The sequence below is a fragment of the Myotis brandtii genome, unplaced genomic scaffold (assembly GCF_000412655.1).
Source record: "Myotis brandtii unplaced genomic scaffold, ASM41265v1 scaffold1234, whole genome shotgun sequence".
In the NCBI taxonomy this organism is placed as follows: domain Eukaryota; kingdom Metazoa; phylum Chordata; class Mammalia; order Chiroptera; family Vespertilionidae; genus Myotis; species Myotis brandtii.
The window spans coordinates 686,571-708,914 of record NW_005354309.1 but is presented as its reverse complement, the minus strand read 5'-3'; the positions used below and the strand labels follow the sequence as shown (position 1 = coordinate 708,914).

The window sequence follows — 22,344 nt, the reverse complement described above, 5'->3', positions numbered from 1 at the left end:
ACCAAGGATACAAAGAATTAAGAAGCAATACACTGAGTTCAAAGAAGATAGAATGCCACCTCAACCCTAAAGAAAAGGATGTCTGAGCAAGAGTAGGAGCGGACAGTTGGCATAAAAGCTAAGGTGGCAGTTGGAAGAGCAAGTCCAGACCATTCTACAAGAAGCCAGGAAAAAAGGAAGTTTGGAATAAGCAGGCATATATCTCATCTCTATACAATGCTGCTACCTGCCTCAGTATAAGAGGAACATGTTAGTACTTTAAATTATGTTCCTCTAATGGAAATAAATTACCCAGCTAAGCACTGTAGGTTTCTGGGCAGGTGCTGCTCTACCATGTTTACACCTGTCAGCTCAGTTAGTCTTCATAATACCTTGGTAGGACAGGCCCCTCCACCCCATTTTACAGACAAAGCACCAGGAGGTTAGCCACACAGCTGCAAGTGGCGGGGTGGGATTTGAACCCGTGGCCTGCACCTCTAGAATCCTACTGCAGGGAGAACCAGAAGAGGTTAAGTCAGTTTTTCCCCATCCGATACCTACTCAGCAGGAGCCATGAAACTGGTTCAGAACTTCAAGACCTGGCTTAATCTAATCTCAGAATGACTAGCAGATAAGAAAGCCGTCATAATTACAAAGGCTAACTGGAGTTGTGCCCAGGTTGCTAGAAGCATGTGTAAACCCAGGCTTCATTCAAGGGGAAAGTTTGACATGCCAGCATGTGAGAGTTTACTGTGCACCAAACAGCAGATACAATGAATAAGGCAAACATGCTCCGACAACAAATCAACTCGAGTTGCAAGGCAGCATGCGAGGTGCACGAACACCCTTCTCCAATGTGGGGGAAGGCGGCCGTCTTTCTGAATGCCATCTTAAGAACAAAGGGACGAAGCCCAGCCTCGCATTGGTCACTCTGCATGGCCTCAAGACCCGAGAACCTAAAAGGCAGCCTGTGTGGCTTGTGGGAAGAACACACGATGAGTCAGGCAAGAGGACAGGAATTCTGGACCTCAGGCCAAGTTTACCAGACAGTGGGGGTGAGGGGAGGGAGGAAAGGGGCAGGAAAACCACTGGATCCAAGTTATTTGTAAGAGGATGAGTTCCCACTTACAGAAAACAGACCTGAGTGGCAACAGGAAGACAAGTGGAAGACTATCGCTTTTCTATGCAAATGATGGTAGCTTGGGCTGAGTAAGAAAAATCAAGTGGAAAAATGTGGCTTGTCCTGAAAAGCGTGCTTTTTAGGAGACTTAAGGTAACACTTTTTTTAAAAAATATATTTTTATTGACTTCAGAGAGGGAGGGAGACAGAAACATCAATAATGAGAATCACTGATCAGCTGCCTCCTGCACGCCCCCCACTGGGGATCGAGCCCACAACCCTGGCAAATGCCCTTGACCGGAACCGAACCCGGGACCCTTCAGTCCACAGGCTGACACTCTATCCACTGAGCCAAACCGGCCAGGGCAGGTAAGTAATACCTCAATAAAGAAGTTAAAGACCAATCATTGAAAATACTTTGTAGTTTCTTTACATATGTAATGAAACTAACTATATGCGCATTTTAAAAGAAGCTGCCATATAAACACACATTAGCAAAAATGATAGAAATGCAAAGATAAGGACAGGTTCTAACCTCTGCTCCTAGAGTATTCTAACGGACTTAGGTTCCTGTCATATAACAGATCACTCACCTCTAATTTTCGTCAATCAAGAGGCGTTCTACCTGCACTTACAAATCTAAGCTTAATGTTTGATGCCACGGCTGTGTATTCTGCACACTGAAATTCAAAACGTAAGGAAGGCTGCTGAGCGGATCTCACACGCTGACCATTTCATCGTCTACCAGAGGGTCTAAAGCGGAAACCTGAAAAAGCTGCCTACCAACAGTAGGCCGTTCCAGTTCCAAGTTAAGATGGAACCCAGAGTAAACGGCAGATGTAACACTCACCGAACGCTCCAATTTAGTGCCTGGCCCGGTGAAACCCCGACCGGCGAGGGCAGCCAGCACAATGCCAACGCGGGGCCTTTACAAGGCGGGCACGGTCCCATGCGCTCCAATTCCACTTTATAATGAATGTTCACAAACCCTAGCTTGTTCATGACACTGGCCCAAAGTCAAACGAACCAGGTGAGGTAGAGCTCTCACCATCGGAATAAAGAAGGCCCGGCCCCACCACCTCCGTGTTGGGTCTAACATCATGAAGCCAGAGGCGTTCAGAATCCCATTTCCAGTCTAAGTCGCGCCATATCTTGGGGGGTGGAGGGTGGGAGGGGAATAGAGATACAGATTCTTCAAAAACACTCCCCGCTCTGTGCTTAAAAAGTATTTGGATGGGGGAGGAAGATGGGCATATGTAATAACTTTCAACAACAAAGATTTTTTTAAAAATAAAAGTGTTTTGACAATTTTTGTTTGTTGTGTTTTTTTTTAATTCTCACCCGAGGATAAAACTGATTTTGAGAGAGAGGGAGAGAAACATCAATGGGTTGCCGCCTGCACGCGCTCCGACTGGGGATCGAACCCGCAATCGAGGTAGGTGTCCTATCGGGGAATCGAGCCCAGGACGGAGCTCCAACCAACTGAGCCACACGAGGAGCAGAACGACCAGAAAAGCCTGCTCAGTGTTCATGCTGCCGGAGCCGCGGCCCGCGCTGCACGGTAAGTTTTTTCCAGAATACGGACTTCCCAGCAGTCGGAGGTGGGGGGAGCCTCCCCCAAAGGACGGGACTAGCAAACCTGAGCCGGCTGCACCCGAGCCCTAACCGGCGACGTCTGTCTTTGGTGGTCGCCATCGGGGTGTTGGTGCGAGACGCCAAGAGGGTTCCCTGAAACACCCCGGAGCCAGGCCGGCCAGGGCCCTCGACCCCCCCACCCCCAAGTGTGCACCGGAAGTGGAGGCCAAAGTGCCGGGGCGAGTGGTGGTTCGGCCGTGGGCTGCCCACTTCCTGTACGACCAAGCTGGAGACAGGAGCAGGGCGGCTATTCTGGGAAAGGGATTCCCTGAAGCAAACTCGGAGTTTGCTCTACTCCGAGGTCAGAGGAGACCCCAAGTTTCCAGTCACGAGGGAACTGTGAAGGGCCTTGGCCCATTTTGGCGCCAAACTGCCCGAGACGCGCGCGACCGGAAGTCCCACCCTACCCGCGCCAACTGCCGCCAAGCAACCCCACGCATGCGCGCCCGTCTGTCAGCAGCAGCCAAGGGCTACCCAGAGGGGAAGCAACCCCTGCACCCCCAGCAACATGCCACCTCACGGAGCTCGCGGTCCCCTGCAGCACCTACCGCCTGCGGACATCGTCCGGCAGTGAGATGGCCCGGGAGGCCAGCGCGGGCACCCGGGCCGGGGCGGTTCGGGCAGGCATCTTGGAAGCTGCAACAGAGGTGTCGGCAGCACAGGCAGCTCTGGCTTTTCGCGCGGAAACCGACAGGGAGGGGCTGGAGGAGGTGGCGCGTACCACCCCGGCCCGGGCATGGGGGAAGGCGGGACGTACCATGCTGAGAGAGCTTGTAACAGACGGAGTGGAGCCGGCTGTGCCCAGGGGGTGCGCATGCGCGAGACGGATGCGCACCCCCGCGTGGAGCAGTGGACTTGTCCGAGATCCAGCGTTTGCTGCAAGCTTTTTGCCAGAGAGACAGTCATTCATTCATTCTTTCCAGTATGCTGGGAATATAAAAGGGAGGATCCCCACGGGATTCAAGCATGTAGGCCTTGAATTCAAGTTCTCAGTTCCAATCCCATCTCTACCTGTTTGCTCGCTATAAGGACCTTGGGCAGGTTATTTGGATCCAGTCTTAGTGTCCTCATCTATAAAAAGGAGCTGGGCCCTAGCTGGTTTCGCTCAGTGGATAGAGTCGGCCTTCGGACTGAAGGGTTGCGATCAGGGCACATGCTCAGGTTGTGGGCGTGCAGGAAGCAGCCGATCGATGATTCTCATCATTGATATGTCTAGCGCCCACTCCCCCTTTCTCTCTGAAATCCGTAAAAATAAATAAATAAATAAAAAGGAGCTAGCCCTGGCCGGTGGGTTAGAGCATCAGCCCACACACGCACGGAAGGGTTGTGGCAAGGTCATACCTGGGTTGTAGGTTCTATCCTCGCTCCCATTAGGGTGCATGCCAGAGGCAATTGATTAGCCTCTCCCATTGAGGTTTCTGTCTCTCCTCCTTCCTCCCTCCCTTCCACTCTCTCTAAAAATCAATGGAAATATTAAAAAGGGGTGGGGGTTGGCTAATAGCATCTACTCCAAAAAATTATCAGGATGTATAACTAGCACCAAGGATCTCAGAGACCCGGGCCACTTCTACAGTCTGTATGTTTAAAAAAGCACCAGAACCTTGTTTGAGTGGCTCAGTTGGTTGAGCGTCCTCCAGTGCACCAGAAGGCTACCAGTTCATTCCAGGTCGGCTCATACCTGGATTGCAGGTTTGAGTGCACAGGAGGCAACAGATTTCTTTCCCTTCCTCTAAGAATGTCCTGGGGTGAGGGCATAAATAAATAACAGGGTTTTTTGTTTTGTTTTGTTTTGTTTTGTTTTGTTTTGTTTTGTTTTGTTTTGTTTTGTTTTGTTTTGTTTTGTTTTGTTTTGTTTTGTTTTGTTTTGTTTTGTTTTGTTTTGTTTTGTTTTGTTTTGTTTTGTTTTGTTTTGTTTTGTTTTGTTTTGTTTTGTTTTGTTTTGTTTTGTTTTGTTTTGTTTTGTTTTGTTTTGTTTTGTTTTGTTTTGTTTTGTTTTGTTTTGTTTTGTTTTAAAGCACCAGAACCTGGGGAAAGGATAGTTTTCAACAAATGCTGCTGGGAAAACTGGATATTCATATGCAAAAGAATGAAGTTAGACCCTTACTTAATACCCTATGTAAAAATTAACTCAAAATGGATTAAAGACCTAAATGTAAGGCCTGAAACTATAGAACTCCTAGGAGAAAACCTGGGGGGTGGGGAGGCAGCTTCACAACACTGGGCTTGACAACGATTTCTTGATTATGATATCAAAAGCACAAACAATAAAAACTACAATTGACAAATGGGACTACATCAAATTTAATTTATACACAGCAACGGAATCAATCAACAAATGGCAACCTATGGAATAGGAGCAAATATGTGCAATCCATATATGCCATAAGGAATTAACATCCAGAGTATATAAAGAACTCCTGCAACTCAAATAACCTGATTTAAAAAATGGGAAAGGATTTGAATACACATTTCAAATTCTTTTGAAATAAAAGATACACAGCCCTGGCTGGTTTGGCTCAGTGGATAGAGCGTCAGCCTACGGACTGAAGGGTCCCAAGTTCGATTCCAGTCAGGGGCAAATGCCAGGTTTCGGGCTCGATCCCCAGTAGGGGGCGTGCAGTAGGCAGCCAATCAATGATTCTCATCATTGATGTTTCTATCTCTCTCCCTTCCTCTCTGAAATCAATAAAAAGAAAAAGATACACAAATGACCAATAAGCATATGAAACGATGGTCAACATCACTAACCATCAGGGAAATGCCAATCAAAACCACAATGAAATATCATCTCACACCCATGAGGAAGGCCATTATCCAAAATGAAGTATGGCAAAGATGAAGAGTTTGGAACCCATGCGCACTGTTAGTAGGGATGTAAAATGATGCAGCAGCTACAGAAAAGTGGAAGTTCCTCAAAAAATAAAAATAGAACTACCATATGATCCAGCAATCCCACTTCTGGGTAAATATTCAGAAGAATTGAAAACAGGATCTTAAAGAGATATTTGCATACCCAACTTGATCACTGCATCATTATTCACAGCAGCCAAAAGGTGGGAGCAACCCAAATGTCCATTGCTAGATGAGTGAATTAAAAATGTGGCACCCTAGCCAGTTTGGTTCAGTGGATAGAGCATCAGCCCGAGGACTGAAGGGTCCCGGATTCGAATCCAGTCAAGGGCACATGCCTGGGTTGCAGGCTCAATCCCTAGTAGGGGGCGTGCAGGAGGCAGCTGATCAATGATTACCTCTCATCATTGATGTTTCTATCTCTCCTCTCTTCCTCTCTGAAATCAAAAATATGTTTTAAAAGAGAAAAAAAAGAAAATGTGGCATAGCCTGGTTGGCATGGTTCAGTGGTTGAGCGCCAACCTATGAACCAGGAGGTCATGCCTGGGCACATGTCAGGGCACATGTCTGAGTTTCAGGCTTCGTCCCCATTGCAAGAAAATGTGGCATAGCCTGGTTGGCATGGTTCAGTGCCCATGCCTGGGCACATGTCAGGGCACATGTCCGAGTTTCAGGCTTAGTCCCCATTGGGAGGTGCGCAGGAGGCAGTGATTGGTGATTCTCATCATTGATGTTGCTATCTCCCTCCCCCTTCCTCTCTGAAATCAATAAAAATATTTTTAAAATGTGGCATATACATACAATGGAATATTATTCAGCCTTCATATTATTAATATTAATTGTTGTTAATATTATTCAGTGCAGCTGTAGAAGGGAGGGAACTCTTGCCCTTGGTGACAGCATGGATGGACCTGGAGATTATTGTGCTGGGTAGAACAGGCCAGCCAGAGAAGGACGGGTACCGTGTGGTTTCACTTACGTGGAATCTAATGAACAGGATAAACTGATGAACAGAATGGAACCAGAGGCATGGGTACATGGAACAGACTGACAAATGTAGGACGGAAGGAGGGGGGGGGGCTAGATGAAAGAAGGTGAAGGAATCAGCCAAAGAACATATATACATAAGCCATGGATACAGACAATAGAGTGATGAAGGCCAGGGGAAGGGTGGGTGGAGGTGAGCAAAGGGGGGGGGGGGAATGGGGACATCTGTAATAGTGTCAACAATAAAACAACAAAAGAACTAATTCTTGGACAAGTTGTCAAAAGTCAATACTTCTATCTCCATAGTAACAGTCAATTCAATCAATATAGATTTTTAAAAGGGTTTTAAACAAATGATTTGTGTGATTGTTTTTCTCTTAATAACCTATAAATGATGCTCATTTCAATATTATTTTTTTTTTTAAAAAAAAAGGAAATCCTGGCCTTTGAAACAACCTGATGAACCTTGAGGTCATTATGGTAAGTGAAATAAACCAGTCTCAAAAGGCAAAGACTGTATGATTCCACTTATTGGAGATTATGTAAGGTAGTCAAACTCAGGTAGAGAAAGAACTATGGTGATTACCAGAGGCTAGTGGAGGGCAGAAAAGGGAAGTTGTTCAATAGAGCGGAGTTTCAGTTTTACGAGATGAAAGTGCCAGAGATCTGTTGCACAACAGTGTTATGTAGTTAACAATACTGTTCTGTATTAAAGGACAGTATGTAAATACTGTAGATGGCAAATACTATTTTTTAACCACAATAAAAAAACCCCACAAAAAACAGGCCTATCTTATTGTTAATTTTTGTTGGTTTTTAGGGCTGAGGTTTTTTTTTTTTTTTTAAAGAGTACTTTATCTGCCATCACAACAACAGAAGCACCAGAACAGAGTTAAAAATCATGATATAGTTTTACATTTTTATATTACAAAATGTGTAAGCGAATGTGTTCATAAACACAAACATACACCTAGTTTCCACAACAGCTGGTAGGGAGTGGGGGAGCCTGGCCAGACGTGGACCTTAGGCCCTCTGGTTGCTATGAGTTACCCACACATGGCAAGATCCAGGAGAATGGAAACATTAGAACTAAAGTTAATAACCATTAATTTAATATTTCATCAACGCGTATGTCCTGTACCCGGCTCTTTAGAGAGGTTATCTAATTCTTAAGCAAGCATTAAGGGAGATGTCAGGACCCCATTTCCCGTGGCCGAGGATAGTTATTACACAGGAGCCTGGCTCAGACGCTGCTTACCCAAGATCATAAACTCAGGGACCAGTAAGCTGCAGGGACCATGAACTCAGGTGTCTTTGGCTCCAAAGCCTGCATGCGAAACAGCCTGCTGTCAGACCCTGGGATGCCAAAGGGACGCCCTGGGGGAATTGGACTGAGGAGAGGGGCAGAAAGGGGGTAGCAGATTGAAGACAGTCTGACCAGAGTGAGGCTCAAGTCCCGTAGACCTGTCAGAAGCCTGCATCTGGGCCCCTAGCCCACCTTAGGAGAAGCGGTGCTCACAGGACCAGAAGGGAGGTGAGGGAAGCGGAGACACATAAGCAGACCAGATGCTGGCCAGGGGCCTCAGCTCACAGGAGAGCACTGCATTTATTGGAGGCTCCCCTCAGGTGAGTTACCTTTATAATCCTTTTGCAGCAGATAATGGACCCATTTTACAGAAGGGGCAAAGGCTCAGGGACATAAAGACTTGCTCAAGAGCCCAAACAAGTGGGTGCCAAAGCTGGGCTTCCAGCCCAACTGGACCGGCTCTCAAGTTGCTCAGGAGCAAAAAGCCAGACGTCATCTCTAATTGGTCTCCTCCCCTCACATGCAAGACATGGGGAATCTCTTTTAGTTCTTCCTCTGAAATTTAGCCCAGGTCTTTCTGCTTATTTCCTCTGCCACCACCTCAGCCAGGACTGCCATCATCACTCACCCGGACGATTCTAGCAGCCTTCTCTCTGATCCCCCGGAACACTGTATCCAAAGAGCTTTAAAAAATTTTTTTGGAACATGCCGTTTTCCTCTTCCCCACTAAAACTCTCATAGCCCTTGAACTAAAACTTAGCCCTTGAACTAAAATCTAAGTATTTTACTCCATTTACAGAGTCCTGCCTGAAGGCGTCTCCTTCTTCCTCCCTGAGCTCCAGCTCTGACCCACTTTTAGTCTCTCAAGCTCTTCTGTGCCCCAGGGCCTTTGCCTTTGCTGTCACTTCTGTCCAGGCCACTTTTTTTTTTTTTTAAAAATCCTCTCCCGAGGATATGTTTTTTTAATTGATTTGAGACACACAGAGACATCAATACGAGAGAGAAATATCAATCCACTGCCTCCCCTACCCGTCCTGACCAGGGATCAAATCTGCAACCTGGGTATGTGCCCTGACTGGGAATTGAACTCGCCACCTTTTGGTGTGTTTTGGGATGATGCTCCAACCAACGGAGCCACGCTGGCCAGGGCACCCAGGCTACTCTTCTGGGAGAGTCACACAACTCAAAGTTTGCTGCTACCCAAAGGCTTTTCCCTGCCCACCTGGAAGCAACCCTCACCAGCACTAGTCACTCTATCCTATTACCCAGTTCCTTCGTAGCATCTATTGTCAGAGATTCTCTTTACGTCTATTGTAGTCTGTCGGCTCCATTCGAACAGAGCAGGGATCAGCAGGCTTTTCTATAAAGGATCAGATAGTAAATGTTTCAGGTTTTGTGGGTCCTCTATCTCTGTTGCAGCCACTCACTCCTGCCATGATAGCATGAAAACAGCCATAGATAATACATCAGTGAAGAGGTATGGCTGTTCCAGTAAAAGTCCAGCATCCTTCCTGGGCTGTATTGACCAAAACAGATGGTGGGCCAATCCCTGCAAAGGTTATGAGCTCCAGATGGCAAGTGCTGGTCTGCCTCCTTCACAGCTGATGCTCCAAGGACTCGTCCATAGGAATCTAAATAGCAGCTGAATTAATATACAGGACACGGGAGGTGCCTGATGCAAATGTTGGCAGGTATAAAGCCGTTTTCTCCCCCAGAACAAGGTAATTTCCATCTTACAAACAGGGAAACTGAGGCCCAAATCAGCTCAGGTTTGTCTCTAATCCATGAGTCACCTGCTTCATTCCAGAGTTTTTAGCTAAAAATATATCAGCTAAATCAATGGAGAAAGGATACTCGTGGCTTCAGGAACCTCCATAGTGACTGGTTGGGCCCCCAGACCTCCCCTCCTCCACCTAGAAATGGGCTCCTCCCTTTAGTAGGACTGGAACTTCCAGAAGACACCAGGTTCAGCTCTTGTGGGCATTCACTCCACCTCCACCTCTTGGTGGTGTTCACAAACCCCTCACGAGAAAAGGCTTGTCAGGCCCAAGCTCCCTGCTTCCAGCCTCCAGTTACAAGGAAGAAGAGGCCAGCATCAGTGCTAGGGCTGGTGAGGGGGTTGTCACACTCTCCAGCCAAGGTCAGCCAGAAGGTCAGCGCTGAGTCATGCCCACATGCTGGGGAATTAGTCACAGCCACCAAGGTCTCTCGCCTGGAGCAAAGCCCGGCAGCCTCAAGGATTGCTGCCAAGCTAGGTGGGTTGTTTTTCAAACAGTCCTTGAGTCAGTTAGCGGAGCTTCCCTGGCCCAGGCCACCTTCCCCTCTCTCCTGAGCACTGGCCCAGCATCCTTCCCGGGCTGCCATTCAGCCCTCCCCCACCTCTTCTCCACATGGCCGTGGGAGGGATCTTTTCAGAATCCCAATCTGACCCTGCCATCTGCTCCCTAGCCCATCCCACACTCCTAGATGGCCTCTCAGTGCACTTAGGGTAACCCCAACCCCTGCAAACCTAGCCCTGCCACTCACTCCTTTGCTCACCCCAGCTGAGCTACATCCTGGATACTTCCAGCCCCTTGTTGCCTAAGACCTGTGGTAGCCAGCCTCTAATGGGGCCCCCAACATCTCTTGCCTCTCAGGATTCATGTCCTTGTGGAGTCGTCTCCCACAGAATCACGGCCGGTCTGTGTGGCCAAGAGAATACGGTACAAGTAAAGGCCTGTGACTTCTGAGACTAGGCCTAGAAGCCATCACAACACAAGCTTGTTCTCATGGAGGAAGCCAGACACCCTCACCACGTTGGACAGATGCTCAAACAGCCCTACAGGGAGGTCCATAGGAAGAGGAACCAATTTCTCAGCCAGGTGAGTGAGCCACGTTAGAAGTGCTCCTCCAGCCTCAGTCAAGCCTTCAGATGATGGTAGCCCCGGCCAATATCTGCCTGTACCCTCATGAGAGGTCTCAAGCTGGAGCTCTCGGTTTTGCTGTTCCCAAATTCCCAACCCACAGAAACCCTGAAGGATAATACATGGGTATTGTTCTAAGCCATTAGACTTTGGGCTTTTTGTTACGCAGCCATAGAAAAGTTTTGCACTGCGATTCTCTTAGCCTGGAAAGTCCCGCTGTTCTATGTGTCCACTTCTCCTAAACTTTGATCATTCTTCCTATTTGGTCTTAACCATCACCTCCTTCACGGAGCCTTTCCTTTCCTCCTCCAGCCCTATCAGGTATCTGCTAGGCTCTTAGAACGACAGCCCTTTCTTTCAGAGCCTTTACCTCAGCTGGCAGCCACACAGTGGGGTGATGGTTTATGTCACTCATACCACCCCCACCTACGTCCAGCAAAGTGCCCAGGATATAGTTGGCATGCAATAAAGACTTAGGGAGATTCAAGGGTTAGGGTATGATGCCTGTTCCCCCACATTAAATGCTCAGTCTGCAAATATCCCTCAAAAAGCAAATGTACCCCACTTTGATTCATTTATTCTACTTACGAGAATTTCTCCCGAGAGCCACTCATCCACATGTGCAAAATGAGAAGCAGACATAGCTATTCACTAAGCTTTCACTGTAGTAAAGAGGGAAAAACCTAGTTTTCCATCAGCGATGATTAGCTAAAGAAATGGTGTTCCATTCATACCATGACAGACCCCAAACAACAATAACCAAAAGGATATTTGCTCACATAATATCATAGAGAGAGTTCTCCGCAAGTGAAAATAAAATACAGATGTAGAACAGAATTCATGGTGTGCTGTTTATGTAAAAAGGGGGGAAGGGTGGGAGTAATTATGTATATTTACTCGTCTCTGCATAAAACCTTGGAAAAGAAACAGATAACTTCCTAGAGATAAAGAATGTTAACTAGAGGAATGGAAGCTGTGGGCAGGAAGAGGAATTCTTCTGAATATCTTTTTGCCCTTTTGAATACTGGAGTATGTGGCTATGTTATTTATGTCAAACATAAACAACTGGCAGAGCAGTGGGGAAAGGATGGTCTTTTCAATAAATGGTGCTGGTCTGTTGGATGGCCATTGGAAGAAAGTGTATTTTGATCCCTACCTCAAACCATAATTCAGTTCCAAACATTGTGCAGATCTAAATGGGAAAGCAAAGTCAAGAAAGCTTTTAAGCTCTGGCCAGGTAGCTCAATTGGTTAGAGCATTGTCCCAATACACTTGGGTTTCGGTCCCAGGTCAGGGCACATACAAGAAGCAACCAAGGATCCATAAATAAGTGGAACAACAAATCAATGTTTCTCTCTTCCTCCCTCTTTTTCTAATTAAAAATAAAATATCAGCCCGGCCAGTGTGGCTCACTGGTTGAATGTTGACCTATGAACCAGGAGGTCATGGTTGGATTCCCAGTCAGGGCACATGCCCGGGTTGCAGGCTCAATCCCCATAGGGGGAATGCAGGAGGCAGCCGATCAATGATTCTCATCATTGATGTTTCTCTCTCCCTCTACTTCCTCTCTGAAATCAATAAAACATATTTTTTTAAAGTCCGTAAATTTAAAAAAATTTAAAGAAAGCTTTTAAAATAAGACATCTATATTCGACATATTTGTGACTTTGGGATAGGCACGTGTTTAACAGGCCACAAAGCACGTTAATCAAGGAAAACATTGAGGCTATATCAAAATGAGTTTGTTCATTCAAGGTGCCCCCTAAAGACAAGCCACACATAAATGCCGACCAAGCACTCGTGTCTACAATACACATAGGACTCCTCCAAATTAGTAAAAAGACAGACAATTCCTTTTTTACTAAGTAGACAAAAATGCTGAACAGGCATTTCACAAAAGAGGATATCCAACGGCAAGGACTCATACGGGAAGCTGTTCAACTTCATTAGTCATCAGGGAAATGCAAAGCCTCCATGCAGTATCAGATCCTACCCACACCAGGATGGCTCTGATGAAAAAAGAAAATTGGCAATTGTTAGCAACAGCAGAACGCCCCAGTGTTGCTGGGGGAGTTGAACACGGTACAGTCACTTTGGAAAACAAGTTAGCTTTATTTACTAAAGCTAAATATATGCCTGCCCTATGACCCAGCAACTCCACTCCTGGAATGCGTGCTCACATCCACCAAATGATGTACAAAAATGTTCATAGACGCTTTCTTCACAATCGCCAATAACTGAAGGCCGTGTAGACGTCTAACACCAATAGAAACAATGACTGCTACCTACTTACATAGTGGAATACGATACACCGGGGTCACAAACTTTTTCTGTAAGGGGTCAGAGAGTAAACATTTTAGAATTTGTGGGCCATACTGTCTATCACAACAGCTCAACTCTGCCATTGTAGAGTGAAAGCCGACACAGATGGTTTTGTAAATGAGCGGGCATGGCTGTATTCAATTTTATTTATTGACACTGAAATTTGAATGTTATTTTCACATGTCAAAATATTGTTTTCTTTTGATTTTTTCTAACTAAAAATGGAAAAAACCATTCTTACCTTCAAGTCCACATAAAAACAGGCTACGGGGTGAATTTGGCCTAGCTTGTGGAACACTAGTATTTAGTATCGAGAATGAGTACTTGACAACTCCATACAAAACTATAGACAAATCTCAAAAACAAACAAACATTTGTCTGTGTGCAAGAAAGCAGGCATAAAAGAGTACATATCACCTGATTCTGTTTATATCAGTCACCATCACCTGATTCTGTTTATATAAGTCACCAGGGTACTTATCCCCACTTCTGTCATGTACATACTTCGAACTTGGGCTTCCTTTCTTCCTTCCAAGACCCTTAGCCCTCCTTCCCTCCCTCAGCCCAGCCCGCATCAGCCTGCCTGGGTCCCCACAGGCCGATACAGCCACCGGGCCCTAGAGAAAAACAGGGCTGAGACCTAGGTGAGTCACCCACCTTCTGGCACAAGAAGTAAAAGCACAACAGCGTGTGCTCCTGAACTGCAAGGAAAAGCGTCCACGCCGCACCGAGCAGGGATGAGAAGTGGGCCTGCCCCGGCCATTATATCAGAGACACTGCACGTGAAGCTCCTCCTACCTGGGGAAATAACCACTAATTAACCACCCCCGCCTCTCCAAAGGCGATCACCAGGTTATTAAAACTACCTGGCAAGGAGATGAGGCCAGAGTCTCCAATCGGCGCATTGGGGATGTCTCTAGAACAGTGGTTCTCAACCTTGGCTGCACATTAGAATCACCTGGGAATCTTTTTAAAATCCTGATTTCTGGGCCTCATCCTCCGGAAATTCTGTTTCTTAGTTACTAATGTTGTGGCCCCAGGTGATTCTAATGTGCAGCCAAGGTTGAGAACCACTGCTCTAGAAGTTTCCTCACTCTATCAGCTGTCCTGACCCAGCTGACCAGGGAGAAGGAGCCAGAGGGGCACATGCTGTTCCTCAAGCTGAGCTCGGCTGACATTCGGAGACGGATAGTCTTTGTCATGGGGGACTGTCCTGTGCATTTCAGGGCGATCAGCAACATGTCTGACCTCTACCCACGGTAGCACTGCCACCCCCAGGTGGGAAAACCAAGTGTCTCTATAGTTGCCAAATGCCCCCTGGAGGTATGGCATCATCCTGGATGAGAATGACTGATTTAGCCGCAAGGAAATGAGAAAGCAACGACCTTATCCTATATCTCCTGGAGGCAGTATCTTCACAGTCCTTTATCAGCCCTCAGACCAGCATTTGTAAGTCATGCATGATTCACATCAGAAGCAGCACAGAGTAAAAATGCAGAGTCCTGGCCCTGGCTGGGTAGCTCAGTTGGTTAGAGCGGCAACCAATACACCCAGGGTTGTGGGTTTGATTTTAGGGGAAGTACATTTGCCTTGTAGACAAATGAGAAAACTGGCCAGGATGTGAGGATGGGGAGACAGATCAGAAACCCTTTGAAGACTGCTCATGCCGCGATGGGTCCAGGCAACAGCTGTTCATGGATGATCGGACCGTTAGGGAATGGTTGGATGGGGAATTTACTAAGGTGGGATCGGACTGATGGCCTCTGAACCCCCTGATCAGTCTTAGTCACCAGAGAGACATGGAAAGATCACATCCCCCTGCTGGAAGTTTCCAGCACCACCTGTAAAGAATTGAAGCCAAAAATATCAATCTCAAATCTGATTGGGGAAGAGGAACATGACATAAGGGGATGCCATCAGCTAATACCAAATTAGGAAACTCGCCAGGGCAAACAACCTGTTTCTTCAACAAATGACTTACTCAACCTCAGTTAAACAAGGTTAAATAGGTGGTTAAGCCTATTGTTTAACAAGGGAAGGCTGTTAAACAACACTTAAGAAATTCACTAACTAAATGTATGTGAGGACCTTATTTGAATTCTAATTCAAATAAATAAAATGTTTAAAAAAAAAGAAAACAGTGGTTAGATGATCATGATTGTAGGGGTTTATCATGTAAGGGTAAGATTGGAATGAGAATTTGAAGGAATATAAATTTCAATAAACACATTGAAGAAGAGAAAAATATCTGAAAACATATGTTAAATATACTGGATTGTGAATAAATTTGGGAAAGCAAAATAGATTGTATTGAAAAATAATAAAAGATACATCTATAAAAAAGGAAAACAGACAGATGGGGAAATTTTAACACTGATTGATACTTTTTTTTAAAAAAATATATGTTTATTGACTTCAGAGAGGAAGGGAGAGGGAGAGCTAGAAACATCAATGATGAGAGAGAATTATTTATCAGCTGCCTCCTGCCCCCCCCCCCCCACGCCACTGGGGATCGTATGCTCTTGACCGGAATTGAACCGGGAATTCTTCAGTCCACAGGCTGACGCTCTATCCACTGAGCCAAACCAGCTAGGGCTGACTGATACTTTTGATAAGTATAATCATGGTGTTGTGTTTAAGTTGAAAAAACAAAGGTATTATTTTCTTTTGAAGATAAAAAGTGGCATATCTACAAGTAAAATGATGTGACGTCCTCCTATTTTCCTAAAGATATCCAGTGAGTAATAATTGATTCAGACAAGAATGGCTGCTAAAGGAGTAAAAGTTGGATGAGTAACAGGCTATTTACAGAGTCTCCAAGAACCACCCTACAAGACAGTTAATAATTGCAAAGGGGGTAATAGTAACTTTAAAGTGGAGAAACATGGCAGATACCACCAAGTGATCAAAGTTAGCATGGCTGGTAATGAGGCTAATTGAGAAAAACACATTACTTCTGTGGTATTTTTTGCCAAAAAATGCATAGCCTGAATGTAATCATGAGGAAATACCAGACAAATCCAAGTTGAAGGGCATTCTATCGAGTAACGGGCCTATATTTTTCTAAAATGTCAAGGTCACAAAAGATAGAGGTTCAGAAACTATCTTTATTTATTTATTTAGATTTTTTTTAAAATTGACTTTTAGAGAGAGAGGGAGAGGGAGAGGAACATCAATGGGCCACCTCCCACACACCCCCCGCCCCACTGGGGATCAAGCCCACACCCTCACCCTTTCAGTGCATGGGTCAACGACCTAAACGATTGAAGAGACTGAAAAGATAAATGAATTCAACAAGTGCTCTGGGATTTTCTTCTGCTATAAAGGTCAGTAATGGGACACTTGGTGAAATCTGGTAAAGGTTTGTAGATTTCCTGATTTTGGTAATTTTACTGAGGTTAGGAGAATGCCTTGTTCTTAGGAAACAAAGTATTTAGGTGGATAGATGGATGGTAGATGATAAATAAACAGATAGACTTAGGTAGATGGATGGGTGGACGGGTGGACAGGCAGACAGATGGGAGCCTGGATGTTAATAAGTAGGCATCTGTCCTTCTTACCCAGACCAATTTCCTCTGAAACTCTTTTATATGAGAAATCCACTTCTCTCCCCCCACTTCCCGCAAGCCTGAGAGTCCATTTATTTGATGAATGTGGATGAAGTCTCCAGCCAAGGGTCAGGCACGCAGTTCTTTTAAATTACTAATATTTTGTTTTCTATTTGCAGCTGAGCCTAATATATTTTTTTAAATTATTATATTTTTTAAATATATTTTTATTAATTTCAGAGAGGGAGAGATAGAAATATAAATGATAAGAGAGGATCATTGATTGGCTGCCTCCTGCATGCCCCACACTAGAGATCGAACCTGCAACCCGCGCATGTGCCCTGACCAGGAATTGAACCGTGACCTTTGGTTCATAGGTCAATGCTCAACCACTGAGCCATGCCGGCCAGGCACTGAGCTTAATCTTGATATCATTATTAAAAGAAATATTCCAAAATTACGAAGTGACATGTGGAAGCTACCATGTCATTCATAACAATGATATGGTGCGACTTAAGAGTTTTTGTTGAATTGGTGGTATAATGCCAAGAGAGTTCAGCTGCCCGGACGCTGCAGAAACCAGAGGTGCACACTGTGGAATTGCTAATGGCAATCATGGCTATTTACATTTAAATTCATTAAAGTTAACATTTAGTCCCTGCATCACACTAGCCAAATTTCAAGTGCTAAATAGTCCACAAGTGGGCAGGCTATTATGGCCCAGTTCCATCAATGCAAGAAATTCTATTGAGATTATGGAGTCTGGAACCTTCTTAGACTGCGGTCCCAAGATGATCCCTTTTCACCAAGGTGTTTGGTGAAAAACAGGCGTTGCTGGGGTCACTTCAGACCTATTCAAATCAGAATCTCTCACTGCAACGCCTAAAAGTCTGCATGTTAACAGGTTCTTCCAGATGATTCTGATGCTTCCTAATATCCAACAGGCATTAGGGGGAAGGAGGTGAAAGTCATCTTGCCTCCCTGTAGGTTGGTCTCTCCCATTCTAGGCTCCAAGATTTGAGAGATATGAGTAAAGTGGATCTTCAGGATACTGAGGAGGATCAGATGTGATTGCCATTTTCAATCAAGGCCTGCCTGGGTTCAAATCCCGACACTTCCACTCACATGCTACGTGACCTTGGGCAGTTCACCTGCTCTCTTTGCGCCTCAGTTTCCTTAACCTGTTAGAGTGCTGATGAGAGTACCACTTACTGAAATGACCATCATTTGTGTTTGCTTTCATTTATTTCACAAACATTTATTGAGCACCTATTGTATGCTAGTCACTGTTCTGGAACCAAACAGTGAAGACAGAAACCAACCCCTGCTGTCATAGAACTAGAATTCTAAAGGGGAGATAAAAAATAAACAGAATGAAGCGAGATGTGTTCCAGGTTAAAAGAGTAGCAAGAGAGGCAGATAGGAAAAGAAACTAGCCCTAGCTGGTCTGGCTCAATGAATAGAGCGTCGACGACCTGTGGACTGAAGGGTCCAGCTTCGATTCTGGTCAAGGGCACATGCCAGGGTTGTGGGCTTGACCCCCAGTGGGGGGCGTGCAGGAGGCAGCCGATCAATGATTCTCTCTCATTATTAATGTTTCTAGCTCTTCTTCTCCCTCTCTGAAATCAATAAAAATATATTAAAAAAATAAAAATAAACTCATGTATGGCGAGGCCAGAGGCCTCACCCAGGGTATGATATTTGAATATAGATCTGGAGGAGAGAAGAGTCACAAGGATGTCTGGGGACAGTCATTCCAGACAGAGGGAACAGCAGGTGCAAAGGCCCTGTGGTGGGGAGCCAAGTGTTGCTTAACATTCCAGAGACACAGTGGTGAAGAAGACTGATGCAATCCTATCTTCAAGGTTCTCATATTTTAATGGGGGAAGATCGGTAAATTGTTATATAAAATACTGCCAGGTGATGGGCTAGATGGGGAAGGGCAGGCTTCTACAAGGAGGTGGCATTTGAGCAAAGGCCTGAAGGAGGAGACGGTGGAAGCATGGAAGTATTTGGGGGAAATTTATTGATTCTTCCTCCCAAACTCAACTAGGCCCCAGATTGGCAGAGGTTGTGTCTGCACTACTGGCGGGAGGGGAATTCCAATGGGGGTGCAGGCCTTTCGGCCTCTGGCTGCTGCCTGCCTCACTCCGCTCTCACTGACCGCCCTGGTATTGGTGCTGGCGTCGCTGGCCGAGGCTTCGGCTTGGGCGCTGTGTTCCCCATCAACGTGCAGCTCTTCAAAGGAGCCACAGGGCCCTGTGCCTCTGGGCAAAGGAGTGGGGTGTCACCCTGGAGCTGAGCTAGGTACCCACCCTCCAGCTGTGTTCCATCTGGGCTTCTCCTGGTTCCATGCATGGCAAAGAGGGGGTTGAGGAGGATCAGATGTGACTGCCATTTTCAATCAGGGACTACCCAGCATGAGAGCTGGCAGCATCTCAAGTCAGCCCACCTGAGCTCAAATCCAGACCGGTGCTGCTCCAATGCGCTGTGTGACCCTGAGCAGATCACTTCACTTCTCTAAACCCCCATCTCCATCAAAGGAGTCCTGCTGACGAGTCACGTCTACGTGCCTGGAAAGTGCTGAGTCAGCCATTTCTCGGGGAATGCTGATCTCTGGGGGATCCTGTGGGCCACTGGGCCCCAAGATAATGTCTCCCAGGGAGAGACATGTACTTGGGTTGGAGAAAGGGGTCCCCACCAGCCGCCAGACCCTTCTTTGAAGGAAAAGAGGAAGGCCCCGGACAACTGTCCTGGGGAAATGCCAGCGTTGACTCTGTTTTCTCAGAAGCCGCTGCAACCCTGGTCTGGGACACGAAATGGGAAGACTGGCAAAGGGTGGGGAGTGGCCGGGCAGCAGCCACCCTCCCCCATCCCATCCACCCCCAGCCACAGAGCAATAATGGGGGGGCTACCATCGTAAACCTGAAAAGACACACAGGCATCAGAAAGAGAAATTGAACCGTTTATTGGCCTGGGCCTGTCTCAGACATGGGGTGTGGGGCATCTGGGGAGCTGAATAAGGGGAGACAAGCCCCCGACTGGCTCCTTGCCCCCCAACAGACCCTCCCAACCTTTGCATTCATAAAAAATCATTTTGAGGCATGAGGTTTCCGTCCCCAGGTGAGCTGCAGCCCAGCTCTCATGTGGGGGCATGAGCCAGCAATTACGAAGGGGTCTGTGTGGGGCCGGACCCCTCTTTGGCAGCTTCAACACAGACATAAGGAGACAGAATAGCATTCATTCTCGGGAAACATGGGCACAGGTCGCAGACATCACACACGCACACACGAGGACACGCACAGACACGGAGAGACACATAAATATGTTCGTACCGCAATGACCCTTGTCTCTATCCACAGGATTTAGCAAAGTCCTTCTGGAGCAGGTTGGGGGAGAGCCCCCACAAATGTCCTCGGCACCCCCGCTCCCTGCTCCGTTCACTACAACCTGAAAGGAGGCACAGTGGACTCAAGCTGCCCTGCCTTAGGAGAGCTGGTACCTCAGCGGGGGCTGGAGGTGGGAGTAGCCTGGGGGTGGTTGTTTTGGGGGGAAAGGTGGAAGGGTCCTGGGCTAACAGCTCCCCCAGAACTTTCTCAAGTTCCATGCTGAGCCCTCCTCAGCTCCCCAGACAGGTTTTTCCAGCCCTTGGTGATTATTTCTCTGTGCCCCAAACAGTACAACTGGCCGATGAGGTCTGAGAATGGGGTTCAGGCCCCCCCACCCGTGGTTTCCTGGCATCTCGTGGAGTAAGAGGAAAGGGAAGAAGTGGCCAAAGTACCAGCTGGTGAAATTTGGGGAAGCTGTGGATTTGGGCTTGGGGAACTATTGGCTGGGGCTGCCCAGACAGTAAGGGAGGAGGCCTCCAGCCCCTGGGGCACTGGTTCCAGGGAAGGGGCCTGAGGTTGCCAGGAGGTGGCAAGGTGGAGGGTCAGACAGTTGTGCAATGAAATCCTTTGTACCACGTTGTAAATTGCTCCTGCCCTGAGTTCCTCTTGAGTGCCTGCCTGCTGTCACCCAGGCCCTTTGCAGGTAACCTCAGACCTCCCCGGAGCCAGTTCTGAAGGGGTCACGCCAGTCGCCACCCTGGCCTCCAGGCCTCTGCTGCGGCTCTTTCTTCCAACAGGTCAGTGCCTCCGTGGGCCATCCCAGGTATGAGATATTTTCCATATCACCCAGGTCTGTGGAGTGGGCCACCGTGCTTGGCAGCCCCACAGCTGTCTGCGGTCACGTGGCACCTCTCCAGGGAGCCCTCTGCCATGGCCTGGTTGTCAGCCCACACGTCCCTCAAACCACTGTGTTGCCCTCCAGCATCGTAGGCGACGTGGGCATGTGGGTGCCCCTCTCCAGTGAGCTAGAGCTACGGAGGGGCAGGAGGCGGTGATGTGGGGTCCCACCCCGCCGTCCTTGCACCCCCGCCACCTTCCGGCAGTACTGCAGGGGCCGCAGCACCTCCTCCCGCAGGTCCCGGCTACGCCACGTGTAGATGACAGGGTTGAGCAGTGAGTTGAGGGTGGCAAAAGCAAAAAAGTAGTGGGCCTTGTAGAGGATAGGGCAGGAGCGCACGGGACAGGCGTAGTCCAGGAGGAGGATGCTAAAGGCAGGCAGCCAGCACACAATGAAGACCCCTAGCACGATGGTGACTGTCCTGAGAAGGGCCAGCGTCTGGGGACCAGCCACCTCGGCATGACTGGAGCGGACCACGCAGTAGATGCGGACATACAGAACGACGATGGCCGACAGGATGACGGAGAAGATGGTGACCACGCAGAGCACGTAGTCTTTGGTGTAGAGCGGCAAAACGGTGGAACAGGTCTCGAGGTGATCCAGGCAGTTCCAACCGAGGATGGGCAGGCCCCCGAGAACCAGTGAGATGAGCCAGGAGGCCCCGATCAGCAGCAGCATGCGGCAGCTCTTGTCGCTGCCGTAGACCTTGACCTTGGCAATGGCCACGTGGCGCTCGATGGCGATGGCCAGGAGGCTGAAGACAGAGGCAGAGAGTGTGATGAAAGCCGAGCCCTCGCGGGCAAACCACTGCACGGGGGTCAGGTGCACGGTGACAGAGCCCGAGAGCAAGGTATTGGCTATGAAGGCCACGCCCGCCAGCAGGTCCGAGGCGGCCAGGTTGCCCAGGAACAGGTACATGGCTGAGTGGAACTTGCTGTTCCGGGCGACGGCGATGAGCACCAGCAGGTTCTCCACCACGATGGCACAGCAGAGGATGATGATGAGGACCAAGGCCACCTGGCGGGACAGTGTCTGCGGGACGTCGAGTGTCTCCTTGGTGTAGTTATAGTGCTCCAGGACCTTGGTGGGGCTCAGGTACTCCGAGTACAGGCTGCCCATGGTGGGGCTCAGTGGCCGGCCGCGGCCATGGAGCTGTCAGAGCTGCAGAGAGAAGAGACGGATAGACAGGTCAGTGCTGTGGATGCTGCCTGGGCTCTGACGTTGGACGTCTAAGGGGTTGAGTCCCAGGGCCATCCCTCCTCACCGAGTGGCCACCTAAAGTCAAAATGACCACGATCCCTGCTTTACAGATGGGAAACCCAGAGAATCAACTCACTTTGCCAAAGTCTCAAAGTTAGTAAGTGGCAGAGCCCGAGCGACCGGCTCCAAAGCCTCTAGATCAGCGGTTCTCAACCTGTGGGTCGCGACCCCTTTGGGAGTTGAACAACCCTTTCACAGTCGCCTAAG

At 47.7% G+C, this 22,344-nt stretch overlaps 2 protein-coding genes across 6 annotated transcripts in view; both read right to left on the bottom strand.

The window, feature by feature from the left end:
• Positions 1–3,425, bottom strand: part of DNMT1 (DNA (cytosine-5-)-methyltransferase 1) — a 40,674-nt gene extending 37,249 nt beyond the window's left edge. For all 5 annotated transcript variants that reach the window (XM_005859184.2, XM_014533962.1, XM_005859185.2 and 2 more), the window contains exon 1: positions 3,283–3,425. In XM_005859184.2, the coding sequence (XP_005859246.1) occupies positions 3,283–3,362 (80 nt within the window). In that variant the 5' untranslated portion in view covers positions 3,363–3,425. The remainder of the gene's footprint in view (positions 1–3,282) is intronic.
• Positions 3,426–19,594: 16,169 nt separating this feature from the next.
• S1PR2 (sphingosine-1-phosphate receptor 2) overlaps positions 19,595–22,344 on the bottom strand; it is a 5,824-nt gene continuing 3,074 nt past the window's right edge. Inside the window, exon 2 of the mRNA XM_005859161.2 lies at positions 19,595–22,038. Within this exon, the coding sequence (XP_005859223.1) occupies positions 20,938–21,996 (1,059 nt within the window). The 5' untranslated portion in view covers positions 21,997–22,038 and the 3' untranslated portion in view covers positions 19,595–20,937. The remainder of the gene's footprint in view (positions 22,039–22,344) is intronic.